This window comes from Manis pentadactyla, chromosome 4 (genome assembly GCF_030020395.1).
Source record: "Manis pentadactyla isolate mManPen7 chromosome 4, mManPen7.hap1, whole genome shotgun sequence".
In the NCBI taxonomy this organism is placed as follows: Eukaryota; Metazoa; Chordata; class Mammalia; order Pholidota; family Manidae; genus Manis; species Manis pentadactyla.
In genome coordinates this window covers 31248450-31264471 of record NC_080022.1, presented here as the reverse complement: position 1 = coordinate 31264471, position 16022 = coordinate 31248450, and the positions used below count along the sequence as shown (strand labels likewise).

At 38.3% G+C, this 16022-nt stretch overlaps 1 protein-coding gene across 10 annotated transcripts in view; it reads right to left on the bottom strand.

Annotated features, from left to right (window-relative positions):
• The window catches only part of ZNF684 (zinc finger protein 684), a 41452-nt gene that overhangs the window by 9370 nt on the left and 16060 nt on the right, over nucleotides 1-16022 (bottom strand). Inside the window, exons 1-3 of one of the 10 annotated variants that reach the window (XM_057500077.1) lie at nucleotides 8614-8756; nucleotides 6597-6635; nucleotides 6145-6196 (exon numbers count right to left, since the gene is read on the bottom strand). Coding sequence is in view for 6 of the 10 variants with exons in the window: in XM_036893257.2 (XP_036749152.2) it covers nucleotides 6597-6611 (15 nt within the window). In the remaining 4 variants the exon portion in view is untranslated. Of the gene's footprint in view, nucleotides 1-6144; nucleotides 6197-6596; nucleotides 6644-7111; nucleotides 7278-7807; nucleotides 7952-8613; nucleotides 8763-16022 lie in introns of those variants that run through there. The other 9 variants (XM_057500076.1, XM_057500078.1, XM_036893257.2 and 6 more) reach the window with 9 other exon arrangements.

The following is a 16022-nucleotide window of genomic DNA, read 5'->3' as shown; positions in this document are numbered from 1 at the left end:
GGAGGCTGCCCCAGGAGTGCGGGTAACTGACACAGGCAGCGGAGAAGGGCAAGAGGACCAGCAAACAGGAAAGTATGTTGTTCTCCCAGCTGACACATGCACTACCTGCCTACAGCTACCTCTATCACCATGATGAGGCAGAAGAATTTGATCCAGTCCAGAATTACCCAAACAACCCCCGAGACAGGGCCTGGGGAGATAGATTAAACCAATCTTCCCAAAAAGGATTCAAAATAAAGGTCATAACCATGCTGATGAACCTGCAGAGAAATATGCAAGAGCTAAAGGAGCAAGTAGAGAGGGAGAATACAGAAATAAAACAATCTCTGGAAGGACTTAAGAGCAGACTGGATGAGGTGCAAGAGGCCATTAATGGAATAGAAATCAGAGAACAGGAATACAGAGAAGCTGAGGCAGAGAGAGATAAAAGGATCTCCAGGAATGAAAGAATATTAAGATAACAGTGTGACCAATTCAAAAGTAACAATATTTGCATTATAGGAGTACCAGAAGAAGAGAGAGAAAAAGGGATAGAAAGTGTCTCTGAAGAAATAATTGCTGAAAACTTCCCCAAACTGGGGGAGGAAATAGTCTCTCAGACTTTGGAGGCCCACAGAACTCCGAACACAAGGGACCCAAGGAAGACAACACCAAGACATATAATAATTAAAATGGCAAAGATCAAAGACAAGGACAGAGTATTGAAGGCAGCCAGAGAAAAAAGGTCCACTACAAAGGAAAACCCATCAGGTTATCATCAGACTTCTCAACAGAAACCTTACAAGCCAGGAGAGAATGGCATGATATATTTAATGCAATGAAACAGAAGGGCCTTGAACCAAGGATACTGTATCCAGCACGATTATCATTTAAATACAAAGGAGGGATTAAACAATTCCCAGACAAGCAAAAGTTGAGGGAATTTGCCTCCCACAAACCACCTCTACAGGGTATTTTAGAGGGACTGCTCTAGATGGGAGCACTGCTAAGGCTAAACACATGTCACCAGAGAAAATAAAATCACAGTAAAAAAAGCAGACCAACCAAACACTAACTAAAGGCAAAAAATAAAATCAACTACCCATAAAAGCAGTCAAAGGAAACACAAAAGAGCACAGAATAAAACACCTAAAATATAAAGAATGGAGGAGGAGAAATAAGAAGGGAGAGAAATAAAGAATCATCAGACAGTGTTTATAATAGCTCAATAAGCGAGTTAAGTTAGACAGTAAGATAGTAAAGGAGGTAACCTTGAACCTTTGGTAAATACAAATCTAAAGCCTGCAATGGCAATAAGTACATATCTTTCAATAATCACCCTAAATGTAAATGAACTGAATGCACCAATCAAAAGACACAGAGTAACAGAACGGATAAAAAACCAAGACCCATCTATATGCTGCTTAAAAGAGACTCACCTCAAACCCAAAGACATGCACAGACTAAAAGTTTCAGGCAAGCAACAGGGAGAAAAAAGCAGGTGTTGCAATACTTGTATCAGACAAAATAGACTTCAAAACAAAGAAAGTAACAAGAGATAAAGAAGGACATTACAAACATACATGCACCCAATACAGGAGCACCAACATATGTGAAACAAATACTAACAGAATTAAAGGAGGAAATAGAATGCAATGCATTCATTTTAGGAGACTTCAACACATCACTCACTCCAAAGGACAGATCCACTGGACAGAAAATAAGTAAGGACACAGAGGCACTGAACAACACACTAGAACAGATGGACCTAACAGACATCTATAGAACTCTACATCCAAAAGCAACAGGATACACATTCTTCTCAAGTGCACACGGAACACTTTCCAAAATAGACCACATACTAGGCCACAAAAAGAGCCTCAGTAAATTCCAAAAGATTGAAATGCTACCAACCAACTTTTCAGACCACAAAAGTATAAAATTAGAAATAAATTGTACAAAGAAAGCAAAAAGGCTCACAAACACATGGAGGCTTAACAACATACTCCCAAATAATCAATGGATCAACGACCAAATTAAAATAGAGATCAAGCAATATATGGAAACAAATGACAACAACAACACAAAGCCCCAACTTCTCTGGGATGCAGCGAAGGCAGTCTTAAGAGAAAAGTATATAGTAATCCAGGCCTATTTAAAGAAGGAAGAACAATCCCAAATCAATAGTCTAAAGTCACAATTATCAAAATTGGAAAAAGAAGAACAAATGAGGCCTAAAGTCAGCAGAAGGAGGGACATAATAAAGATCAGAGAAGAAATAAATAAAATTGAGAAGAATAAAACAATAGAAAAAAATCAATGAAAGTAAGAGCTGATTCTTTGAGAAAATAAACAAAATAGATAAGCCTCTAGCCAGACTTATTAAGAGAAAAGGAGAATTAACACACATCAACAGAATCAGAAATGAGAAAGGAAAAATCACTACAGACCCCACAGAAATACAAAGAATTATTAGAGAATACTATGAAAACCTATCAAGATGGAAAACCTAGAAGAAATGGACAACTTCCTAGAAAAATACAACCTTCCAACACTGACCAAGGAAGAAACACAAAATCTAAACAGACCAATTACCAGCAAAGAAATTGAAGCGGTAATCAAAAAACTACCCAAGAGCAAAACCCCTGGGTCAGATGGATTTACCTTGGAATTTTATCAGACATACAGAGAAGACATAATACCCATTCTCTTTAAAGTTTTCCAAAAAATAGAAGAGGAGGGAATACTCCCAAACTCATTCTATGAAGCCAACATCACCCTAATACCAAAACCAGGCAAAGACCCCACCAAAAAAGAAAATTACAGACCAATATCCCTGATGAAAAATAGATGCAAAAAATACTCAACAAAATATTAGCAAACCGAATTCAAAGATACATCAAGAGGATCACACCATGATCAAGGGGGATTCATCCTAGGGATTCAAGGATGGTACAACATTCAAAAATCCATCAACATCATCCACCACATCATCCAAAAGGAAAGACACCACATGATCATTTCCATAGATGTTGAAAAAGCATTCAACAAAATTCAACATCCATTCATGAGAAAAACTCTCAACAAATTGGGTATAGAGGGCAAGTACCTCAACATAATAAAGGCCATATATGACAAACCCACAGCCAACATCATACTGAACAGTGAGAAGCTGAAAGGTTTTCCTCTAAGACTGGGAACAAGACAGGGATGCCCACTCTCCCCACTGTTATTCAACATAGTACTGGAGGTCCTAGCCACGGCAATTAGACAAAACAAAGAAATACAAGGAATCCAGATTGGTAAAGAAGTTAAACTGTCACTATTTGCAGATGACATGATATTATACATAAAAAACCTTAAAGACTCCATTCCAAAACTACTAGAACTAATATCTGAATTCAGCAAAGTTGCAGGATACAAAATTAATACACAGAAATCTGTGGCTTTCCTATACACTAATGATGAACTAGCAGAAAGAGAAATCAGGAAAACAATTTCATTCACAATTGCATCAAAAAGAATAAAATACGTAGGAACAAACCTAACCAAGGAAGTGAAAGACCTAAATCCTGAAAACTACAAGACACTCTTAAGAGAAATTAAAGAGGACACTAACAAATGGAAACTCATTCCATGCTCTTGGCTAGGAAGAATTAATATTGTCTAAATGGCCATCCTGCCTAAAGCAATCTACAGATTCAATGCAATGCCTATCAAAATACCAACAACACTCTTCAACGAACTAGAACAAACAGTTTTAAAATTCATATGGAAGCACAAAAGACCCCAAATAGCCAAAGCAATCCTGAGAAGGAAGAATAAAGCAGGGGGCATCTCGCTTCCCAACTTCAAGCTCTACTACAAAGCCACAGTAATCAAGACAATTTGGTACTGGCACAAGAACAGAGTCACAGACCAGTGGAACAGAGAGTCCAGATATTAACCCAAACATATACAGTCAATTAATATATGATAAAGGAGCCATGGACATACAATGGGGAAATGACAGCCTCTTCAACAGCTGGTGTTGGCAAAACTGGACAGGTACATGTAAGAGAATGAAACTGGATCACTGTCTAACCCCATACACAAAAGAAAATTCGAAATGGATCAAAGACCTGAATGTAAGTCATGAAACCATAAAACTCTTAGAAAAAAACATAGGCAAAAATCTCTTGGACAAAAACATGAGCGACTTCTTCACAAACATATCTCCCTGGGCAAGGGAAACAAAAGCAAAAACGAACAAGTGGGACTATATCAAGCTGAAAAGCTTCTGTACAGCAAAGGACACCACCAATAGACCAAAAAGGCATCCTACAGTATGGGAGAATATATTCATAAATGACAGATCCGATAAAAGGTTCACATCCAAAATATATAGAGCTCACACACCTCAACGATCAAAAAGCAAATAATCCAATTAAAAAAATGGGCACAGGAGTGGAACAGACAGTTCTCCAAACAAGAAATTCAGATGGCCAACAGACACATGAAAAAATGCTCCACATCGCTAGTCATCAGAAAAATGCAAATTAAAACCACAATGAGATATTACCTCACACCAGTCAGGATAGACAACATAGAAAAGACTAGAACAACAAATGCTGGTGAGGATGTGCAGAAAGTGGAACCCTCCTACACTGCTGGTGGGAATGTAAACTAGTTCAACCATTGTGGAAAGCACTATGGAGGTTCCTCAAAAAACTAAAAATAGAAATACCATTTGACCTGGGAATTCCACTCCTAGGAATTTACCCAAAGAAAACAACTTCTCAGATTCAAAAAGACATATGCAACCCTAAGTTTATTGCAGCACTATTTACAGTAGCCAAGATATGGAAGCAGCCTAAGTGTCCATCAGTAGATGAATGGATAAAGAAGATGTGGTACATATACACAGTGGAATACTATTCAGCCATAAGAAACAAATCCTACCATTTGCAACAACATGGATGGAGCTAGAGGGTATTATGCCCAGTGAAATAAGCCAGGCGGAGAGAAACAAGTACCAAATGATTTCACTCATATGTGGAGTATAAGAACAAAGAAAAAACTGAAGGAACAAAACAGCAGCAGAATCACAGAACTCAAGAATAGACTAAGTTACCAAAGGGAAAGGGATTGGGGAGGATGGGTGGGAAGGGAAGGATAAACGGGTCGGCGGGGAAAAGAAATGAGGCATTATGATTAGCATGTATAATGTGGGGCGGGCACGGGGAGGGCTGTGCAACACAGAGAAGATAAGTAGTGATTCTACAGCATCTTACTATGCTGATGGACAGTGACTGTAATGGGGTTGGTGGGGGGGAGTTGGTGATGGGGGGAGTCTAGTAAACATAATGTTCGTCATGTAATTGTAGATTAATGATACCAAATATACATATATATATATATATTTGACTGATTAAAAAAAAATCCTTAACTTGATCAAAAACAAAAACAAAGCAAAATAAAAATCAACTGTCTACCAGAATACAAGAAGAAGCAGTGAAACACTAGAAGCATTCCCACTAAAATTGGAACCACGAAGATTTTGGCTGGAGGATATATTCAAAATTATAGTTACTAGAATCATGTCCATTGCAGTTAAGGTAAGAAAAAAAAATGGCAACATACATATTGGGCAGTATGGGGCAAAACTCCATTTAAAGAGTATATGATTGTCTATCTAGAAAATCTAAGAAATCAACTAAAAAACCCTTGGACTTTAAGAAGAGTTCTGTAAGTTGGTATAAAGTCAAATAGATAAATTCATATTTTCCTATACCATACTTTCCTATATACCAGAATGGACAATTAGAAAGTACAATTTAAAAAGATCCATCCCATTCTCAATAGCAACTTAAACCATATGTAAAGATAAACATTACAAATGTACAAAAATTATAATAATAAGCCTATACAACTATAATGAAGGACCTGTTAGAAAAATTGAATACGTGGAAGCCTCATTGGAAAGTTAGAACTGGAATTCTCTCCAAAATTAATCTAAAAGTGTAGTGCAATCAAAATAAAAACACCTAACACACTCCTTTATGGACCCTAACAAGGTAATTTAAAAATTCACCTGGAAGAGAAATGCTCAAGAACACCTGGGGATTCTGGAAAATGTACAGGGTTTACTTATGGATCCAGATTAACTTTAAAAAAGCTCCATACCTGGACTTATGAATTGCTGCTTAGCACTATGTTCTCTTTACTCTAGGGAACACTGTAAGAAAGTCATAAGAAATCTGATTTATATTTATCACAGGATTGTTACTATGAATATTATTTTTAACATTATCTCTATGAAAATCCATTATCTTCAGAGAATTTTGTCAGGAAAACTTTACTCATCTGGGGAATTGTTTTGCTTTCTCCTCACAGACAGTATCAATACTTTAACTGGCTTGCTATCCAATTTCTATAACTGCCAGAAAGAGTGGGTACACATATGCAGCTCAAATTTATTCCAACTATGTGCAGACTCTATGACCTGGATACTAACTTAACAATTTTCTAAATCTCCCTTTGGGCTGAATCTATTCAATCTACATTTTCCCCGACAGTACATTTTCTTTTTATATGGGTTTTTGAGATTTCAATGATTGAATAAGTGGATGCCTTACCTGGAAGCTGATCATTTTCTGCAGTTCTTGCACAGAGATCTATGAAACTAGAATTAGAGAAAAGAATGGAAATATATGAAAAGCCAGGACTGCAATGTAGAACCCAGCTCTATCAGAACAGAAGCACCCATACTGCAGCTTCATAAAATGCCACCTAGTGAGCAAATGCTGTTTCTAGCAAGCCACAAAAGACCATATTTTATAAGCATCAATCTCTACTTGTGGTTCTATTATGAATATATGATACTTAGATATGTTTGTTATACATTTCTAGTGATCTAACAGCGAGTTGTTAACCTTTAAACCAGTGACTTTTTTTTCTCTCCCAGAAATTTTTCCTAAGGAAATAATGAATGAGTTAAAAGACTAACTATGCTGCGACTTCTCTTTGGGGGCCGCCATTTTCTCTTTCAGATAATAAAATTTCTTGCATGGGCCCATGTCTCCTGAGTCGTCCTGAAGAATCTGAGCTGCTCTGGAAACCCTCACTGACCGATCCTCCTCCACCAGCTCACCGCCCATTTCCCCGGTCGCTCGTCTTCTCGCCCAACAGCGGCCTTCAATTTGTTACTCTTCCAGGGCTATTAAGGCCTTCTCACGAAGAATAACGAAACCAGCTAGATGACATCACGAGTCATCTCAGGATGCCCGCCCTTCCCCAACTCACAGCAATAGCCTCGCTAACCCCAGAATCTGTGCCCCCCTCTAGCAGGAAGTAGCTAGAGAATGAGATTCTACGCCCAGCTCCCCAGAGGCCCAATTAAGAAAAAGATGGGAATGAAGGCAAATTCTGGTGCGCTAAGACCGCTACTCCTTAAGATCCAATCACCACCGACCAGATGGTCGCCCACCCCTTAAGATCCTCACCAATGACCAGATGGTCGCCCTCCCCTAGATCCAATCACCAACGCAGAACACACCCTACCCCTACTCCTTCAAAATGTACTTCCTCGAGCTGCTGCTGCTCCCTGTCTTTGGGGGCAATCATTTTCTCTTTCAGATAATAAAATCTCTTGCGTGGGAAAAAAAAAAAGCCTGGTCTCTTAAGTTCAGTATCCCTGGGTGTTACTCCTTCTTATGATTCTCTGGACTCTGCTCTTAAATTGAGATAAGAGATCTCAAATTAGATTCGACTTTCTTGAGAAAGCTGGATCCAAGGACCCCGGAACAATCTCCCTCCACCCCCCAAAACTGGAACCTGCAATTTATACTCTAAATCTGTTACTTCTCTCTGGGAACTCATCTCCTAGGAGCCCAGTAGGCTTTTAAATTCCAACAAGCACTGCTGTGACCCCAGGAAGGCTAAAATGTGCAAGAGGAAGTCACGGTTTTACAGTCTTCACTGGAAGATCTGCAGATTCACCAAGAGTACCTTTAAGAAAAGATAAACAGAAATTTGCTCAGCATTCATTGCTCAAATATTTCAAAAGGAGAATAAGTCTATCTTTTGCTGGGTGCTACTTTGCAACAAAGAATGAAATTTGGAGAAAAGTAATCTGGGTTTGAATCTCAGTCCTCCCACTTACTAGGCTGTGTGAGTCTAGGTACCTAATCACATCCCTCAGCTTCCGTTAATCCATATGTAGTTACTTCAGATGATTGTTATGAGAATACCCTAAGACTGCAAGCAGTTTCTCTAGAACGCTTGCTTCCTATACCCCTTTAAATGGTTTGATATTTCCCTTGGTAGACTCTGGTAGGGCCAATAGTGCTCTTGCAACCATGAAAGGTACAGTTTGATGCACAAACTCCTACAGTGACCTTTTACCTACCAGAGCAGGAATGCGAACTGAGCCTGCCCCAGCTCCACCTGGGATCTGGGAACCCACTGAATGGCAGTCGGACTCTTTTATCTTGCTTTCTCTGAACTACTCCAAAATTGGACAGGACCCACACACCCGAACACAGAGTCACCTCACGTCGGGTTAAGTTTTATCTTCGGTTGGGTGAGCCAATAAACCGGTCCCTATCTTTCTCCTCACCCTTCCCTCACAACCGCCAAATTCCGCAGTCATACCTGCCAGCCTTTCACAGCCAAGCTCGCAGCTTCGGCTCCCTAAACCCGAGATCAAGTTACAGAGTTCCACAGACTCGGAGAGAAACCCCCCGGTCTTACTCCAAGCCGTGCTGCTTCAACGATTACAGAATATCAACTACGACCCAACGCCCGTGTGCGGAAGTAACTGCCCATCCAGAGTTCCCAGGCTCCTCCGCGGTACAGACTATCCATCTGGAGACTACATTTCCCATAAGGCCTGTGACGCTCGCTTCCGGAAAGCGTGGGATGCTCTCGGTGGAGATTCTTGGGTTGGAACCTCTGGAGTTTACCCCGAGACAAAAGGGAGGTGTGTATGTCATTTTCGTTTAAAAGGTATACATCAGAATTTTTTAAGTACTGGAAAAATCTAAATAAGCAGTATGCTAATATCTAATTTACCCTTAGTTCAGTTTCTTCTAGCAATGCGCTAGCTTAGGGAGATGAAGAGGTCCCAAAAAAGAAAAGGGATTGAAAAGTAGGAGAGTTTAGACCTTAAAAATCAAGGGAAGAAATGTTTCCAGAAGCAGAGAGTGATCAATTGTGTGCGTAAATGTAGTTGATAGGTCAAGTAGGATGAGAACTATGAATTGGCCATTGGGTTTAGCAACGCGGAGGTTGTGGAACGTTTTGACATAGTGGTGGGGGTTTGAAAAAGTCTGATAGGAGTTTATTAAGAATGGGAGGAGAGCAAGTGGAGAAAGCAAGTACAGATAATACTCTTAAGCACTTTTGCTCTTTTAAGATGAGTAGAAAAATAAAGCTCTCGTTGCTTATGGATTTGGGGTCCAGAATGTTTAAGAAAGAAGAAATTACAGTATGTATCCTAATTAAAATGAAATGGTGGAAGGGGGAATTGACAATATCGGAGAGAAGAGTGTTGGTGAGGAAGAATTTTTCTCCACACTTCGAAGTTCTTCTAGCTGGGCTGAGAATCAAATTGACATAAAACAGATTAATAGGAGAAAAAAAGCACCAAAACTTAATTTCAAACATATGGGGAATCCATAGATTCCAAAGACAATCAAGGGACAATGAGGTATATGTGTCATCCTGAACTAAGGAGAAGGAGGTAGGGGGGTCTGAGACTTCAAGGGAAAAGGAAGACAATTCACAGGAATATGAAAGAGTAAATATTTGGTAAATAAATACCTGATGGGTCACACAGAAACACTGGGGCACAGAGAGGAATTTTAACAGATTTAGCCACATCTCTGTCTTCCACACCTATTTCACATTATAATGTGATTATCTCTGATGATAACTGTCTTCGTGGAGCAGTTCCTCCATATAAATTCTTTCATGCAGTCAAGGGTGTGGGAGATGTCAAAGTTTCTTTCTGAGTCTTTTGGGGCTTGTTTTCAGCTCTGAAATAATCTGCATGTCACAGTGGCACATCTTAGGGAGGCCTGCCCTTAGCCTCTACACAGGACAACTCCAGGCAAGAAGTTCTTGAGGAGAGAAGGGATGGATTCCTGTACACATTCAGAAGGACCCATTCTAAGTACAAGTACAGACAATTCACCCATTGACATAAAGGGGAGGCAGTTTATAGGCATAAATGCCAGATAGGCAGACAGATTTGGTAGGGGGAGAATGAAGATGTCTTCTGAGTGCTTCTATTTTCTCAGTGAAGTAGGAAGCTGAAAGTGAAGAAGGCATTGGAAATTTGAGGAGACAAAAAGATAAATATCTTATTTCATTGATTCTAATACTCTAATATTTCAATATCTGTGAAGATTGCTCTTACAGATAATGGCATCCCATAGTTTAACTGACAGCATTTTCTTTCCTTTTTAGTAGTTAGTAAAATAATGATGTATCTTATAATCAAGGGTATCTGAGATTCTGTTCGTTATTTAGGAATGTGGGACAGTGAACAGATTAAGGAAATGTAGCACTATTGTCTGCAGCAGTAAGAGCCCACTTGATATAGTAGCCTTTGACTTTACTAGCATCTTCAATGTCATAAAGACATATTTCTGTATTTCATCTTAAAAATATTCTTGACCTGTAGCCCTCTTGAGCAATTGGTCCATTTCATAACTTTCCTTAATAGAAAATGTTCTCTAAAGAGTTGTTTCTTGTTGCTGCCTACATTTCTCACCTCCAATTATCTTCTTAATCCACTCTAATTGGCTTCTTGACCCTAATTTCTCTCCTGAAATTGCTCTTGTCATTACCAATGAAATTTCAGTTGAAAATTTAAATGGTCACTCTGTCCTCATTATATTTGACCTCAACAGCACTCAACAAAATTAGAATACTTCCTTACTTTGGTTTCTAGAACACCTCACAGAAGCTAGTTTTCCCACCTTACTAAGACTACTTCTCTATTTCCTTTAGTGAATACTCTTCCTCTATTCCATCTCCAAATGTTGAAATACTCTAGCGCTTGACTTTGGGCCTTTCTAAGTTCTTCTCTAAATTATCTCATTCAGTGCCATGGCTTTAAATACAATTTATGTGATGATGACTGACAAATCTGTATCTCCAGCCCTCACTTCTCCCCTGAACTTCAGACTCTTAATTCCTACCTGAAATCTCCTCTTGGGTATCTAAAAGCCACCTCCAACCACACATGCCCAAATCAAACTCAAATTTCTACTCCCCATACCCAATCTAGCACTTCTAGTTCAATAAATGCATCATCATCCACCTGGTTACTAAAGTAAAAATTTAGGAGTCATCATTGATTTCTCTTGTTCCTTTCCCTTCTCTCTCTCATATTTGTTCTATAGTTCATAGTATATTTGTTCCATAAGGGCATATTTTTTGTTTTTGCAATATTGTGATTTATAAGAAATATATAATTGCTCTTCATCCCCATGCTCAGAGCTCCCAAAACCTCTTGGTATTTTCTAAGTGATGAAAATTACAATGGTGTCTTTTGTTATATTAATGAGGTAACTTTGGGACTGCACCTAAGACTAGGAGCTGGTTGCCAAGGGAACCAACCACATAATTAGAGGGTTGATACTTTCAGTCCCATCCCAGACCTCTGGGGAGGGGAGAGAGGCTGGACTTCGATTCAATCACCAATGGCCAATGATTTAATAATGCCTATGTGGTGAAGCCTTCATAAAAACCACAAAGTATAACCACCTCTTCCCCCACCAAAAAAAAAGCTTCTGGGTTGTGAACATGTCTTGTAGGACTGTAGGGCAGCCTTGTCAGATACACAGGGATCTGACACTATCACCAGTTCAGAAAATTGCCGGTGGTGGGGAAAAAAACTACACATTGGAATTGGTGTGAGTAGAATCTTAGTTTTGTTCACGACAGTATTTACAGAGCCTGGCACATAATAGGTGCTAAGTAAGTATTTGTGAGTACTGAATAAACATGAAACTGTTTATAGTTTCATCTCCATTATTGCACCATACAGCTTGTCTGACTCAGGGTCTTGAATCTAGATCAATTTGGGGAGAACTGACTTCTAAATATTGAGTTTTTCAATCCATGAGCATGTTGTACCTTCTCATCTATTTAGGTCTGCTTTAATTTCTCTCAGCAATGTTTTCTAGTTTTTAGTGCACAACTCTTGCATATTCTTTTTGGTCAGATTTGACCCTAAGTATTTCATATTTTTAATATTACAAATTGTATTTTAAAGTTTCCATTTCTAATTATTTACTGTGACTATGTAAAAATACTATTTATTTTGGAATAGTGATTTAGTAGCTTTTTAAAGGTTTCCACAGGATTTTCTACATAGACAATCATGTTATCTGAAAATAAAGTTTTATTTCTTCTTTTTCATCCTGGATGCCTTTTATCAATTTCCTTGATTTAGTGTACTGGCTTTAAGCACCACTACAATGATGACTAGAAAATAGTGACAGAGGACATAATTGCCTTCTTCCTGAACACAGGAGAAAACATTATCCTTCATCATTAAGTATGATGTTAGTTGTTGGTTTCTCATAGATGCCATTCATGAGGTTGAAGAAGTTCCCTTTTAATTTTCCAAGAGTTTTTATGAAAATTGGATGGTGTATTTTGTCAAAATCTTTTTTTTTATATCTACTGAGATTATCAGATAGTTTATTAATACTGAATTACATTAACTGATATTTTCAACTGTTAAACAAATATTGCATTCCTGGAATAAACTTCATTTGGTCATGGTGTACTGTCCTTTTTATGTATTGTTGGGATTCTATCTGCTAAAATTTTGTTTAAGATTTTTGCATGTATATTCATGGGGTACTGGTCTATACCTTTCTTTTCATGTAATATCTGGTCTGGGTATCAGAGTAATGCTGGCACAAAGAGTAATGAAGTTTTCCTCTTGCATTTTCTGAAAGTCTGTGGAGACTGGTGTTATTTCTTCCTCAACTATTTGGTAGAATTCAGCAGTAAAGTCATCTGGAGCTCGAGTTTTCTTTGTGGGAAGGTTTTAGACTATAAAGTCAATCTCTTTATTAGATATAGGGGTATTTGGGTTATAAATTTCTTCTTGAGAGAGCTTTGGTAGCTTACATCTTTCAAAGAATTTGTCTGTTTAAATTGTCAAATGTATTGGCATAAAGTTATTAATATTTCCTTATTATCCTTTTAATATCTTTAGTAATTGTAGTGATACCACTTTCCTCATTTCTGATACTGGTCATCACATGTCTTCTCTCCTTTTTTTCCTGATCAGTCTGGCTAGAACTTCTTCAATTCTATTAGACCTCAAATAACTAGCTTTTGGTTTCGTCAGTTTTCCTCTATTGTTTATCTGTTTCTATTTCATTGATTTCAGCTCTGATGTTATTCCATTTTTCTGCTTCCTTTGGGTTTCATTTTTTCTTGCCTTAGTTTAAGGTCAGTAATTTGAGATATTTCTTCTTTTCCACTATAGGCATTTAGTGTGATCAATTTCCCTTTAAGTACTGCTGCATCCGACACATTTTCCTATATTGTATTTTTATTTTCAGTCAAAGGTAAATAATTTCTCATTTTCCTTATGATTTCTTCATTGACTCACAGGATACTTAAGTGTGTTACTTAGCTCCCACATATCTTTTAATTATTCAGATGTTATCAAATTTTGTCATCAGAAAGCATATTTGATATGACCTGCATCTGTATTAGTTTATTTAGACTTGTTTTATGCCCCAGAAAAATAGTTTATCTTGGCAAATATTCTGTGTGCAATTGGGGAAAAAAAGTATACTCTGCTTTTGTTGGGTGGAGTGTTGTTTAAGTGTTAATTGGGTCAAACAGTTGATAGTGTTGTTCACCTGTTCTATATTCTAGGTTTGTCCTCTATCATTTATATGAGAGGGGTATTGAAATCTCACAGTGTAATTCTGGAATTGTCTTCTATTTCTCCTCGCATTTTTATCAGTTTTTGCCTCATGTATTTTGATGTTATTAGACGCATAAACATTTAGGGTTATAATAACCTCCTGATAAACTGACCCTTTTAAAAATTTTCTAGGTGCCCCTTTTTATCCCTGGCATAATATTAGTTAGGGTTAAATCCAGAGGTAGAAACTGCCAAGTATTTTTAACAGAGAAAATTTCATGTAAAGAATTGTTAAAAGGGAGGTGAAGGGAAAGTTAGTGAGAATGTTTGACATCTTGATCTGGGTGGTTATGAGTATATAAACATCAAAATTCATTGAGCTATACACTAAGATTTGTGCATTTATTATACGTTCCTCAATAAAAACTAAATTTGTTAAGCTACAAAAAAGTAAAATAATTATTAACAGGTGATTGATATAAGTGTGAATTGGCTAAGAGGGGGGTGAAAAGTGCTCTAAAAAATATGATGGACTACATCAGGCTAAAAAGCTTCTATACAGCAAAGGACACCATCAGCAGAACAAAAAAGCATCCTACAGTATGGGAGAATATATTTGTAAATGACATATCCAACAAGGGGTTAACATCCAAAATATATAAAGAACTCACATGCCTCAAAACCCAAAAAGCAAATAAACTGATTAACAAATGGGCAGAGGATATGAACAGACAATTCTCCAAAGAAGAAATTCAGATGGCCAACAGGCACATGAAAAGATGCTCCACATTGCTAATTATCAGGGAAATGCAAATTAAAACCACAATGAGATATTACCTCACAACCAGTCAGGATGGACAACATAGAAAAGACTAGGAACAAAAAATGCTGGTGAGGATGCGGAGAAAGGGGAACCCTCCTACACTGCTGGTGGGAATGTAAACTAGTTCAATCATTGTGGAAAGCCATATGGAGGTTCCTCAAAAAAACTAAAAATAGAAATACCATTTGACCTGGGAATTCCACTCCTAGGAATTTACCCAAAGAAAACAACTTCTCAGATTCAAAAAGTCATACGCACCCCTATGTTTATCTCAGCACTATTTACAATAGCCAAGATATGGAAGCAGCCTAAGTGTCCATCAGTAGATGAATGGATAAAGAAGATGTGGTACATATACACAGTGGAATATTGTTCAGCCATAAGAAAACAAATCCTACCATTTGCAACAACATGGATGGAGCCAGAGGGTATTATGCTCAGTGAAGTAAGTTAGGCAAAGACAAATACCAAATAATTTTCCCTCATTTGTGGAATATAACAACGAAGCAAAGCTGAAGGAACAAAATAGAAGTAGACTCACAGACTCCAAGAAGGGACTAGTGGTTACCAAAGGGAAGGGCGGGTGGGGAGGGAGGGAGAAGGGGATTGTGGGGTATCATGATTGGTGCACACAGTGTGTGGGGGGTCATGGGGAAGACAGTGTAGCTCAGAGAGGACAAATAGGAACTCTGTGGCATCTTACTACACTGATGGACAATGACTGCAAAGGGGGATGAGGGGACTCGATAATAAGGGTGAATGTAATAACCACATTGTTTTTCTTGTGAAACCTTCTTAAGTGTATATCAATGATATCTTAATTTAAAAAAATGGAAAAAAGATACAGCTGAGCTGGAGAGGGTACTCCAAAAAGGAACAAAATTGGAGGGGGAGAATCCTCCCTAAAGCCAGGAATTAAAGTGAAGGTAGTTTGAAACCCAATGACTGATCAAGTTCCTTGGGTTATCACAGGCCACAGCTGGTGCATAATTGACAATCTAAGGCATCAAGTAAGGTATCACCTACTAAATGCTGATGAATTTTTCTAGGAAATTTTTCACAAGGTTTCCACTGACTTGCTAGAAAGCCAGCTGAAGCATGCACTGGACTCACAAGAAAGCCTCCAGGAAGCCCCTTGAGGTCAAGGTAGTTGTTGACTCATTAGAAAGCTCTACTAAAAAATTCACTTCCTAGCTGGGAAGTGAATTGGGGCACGTGGGGACCTCACCAGCTCCTCTTGGGAGTGCTGCTAAACTCACAGGATGAAGCCATTCACAGGGTGGTGCTGCTTGCCTCTTACGCTTGAGATAGGGAGTGTGTGAAAAGTTT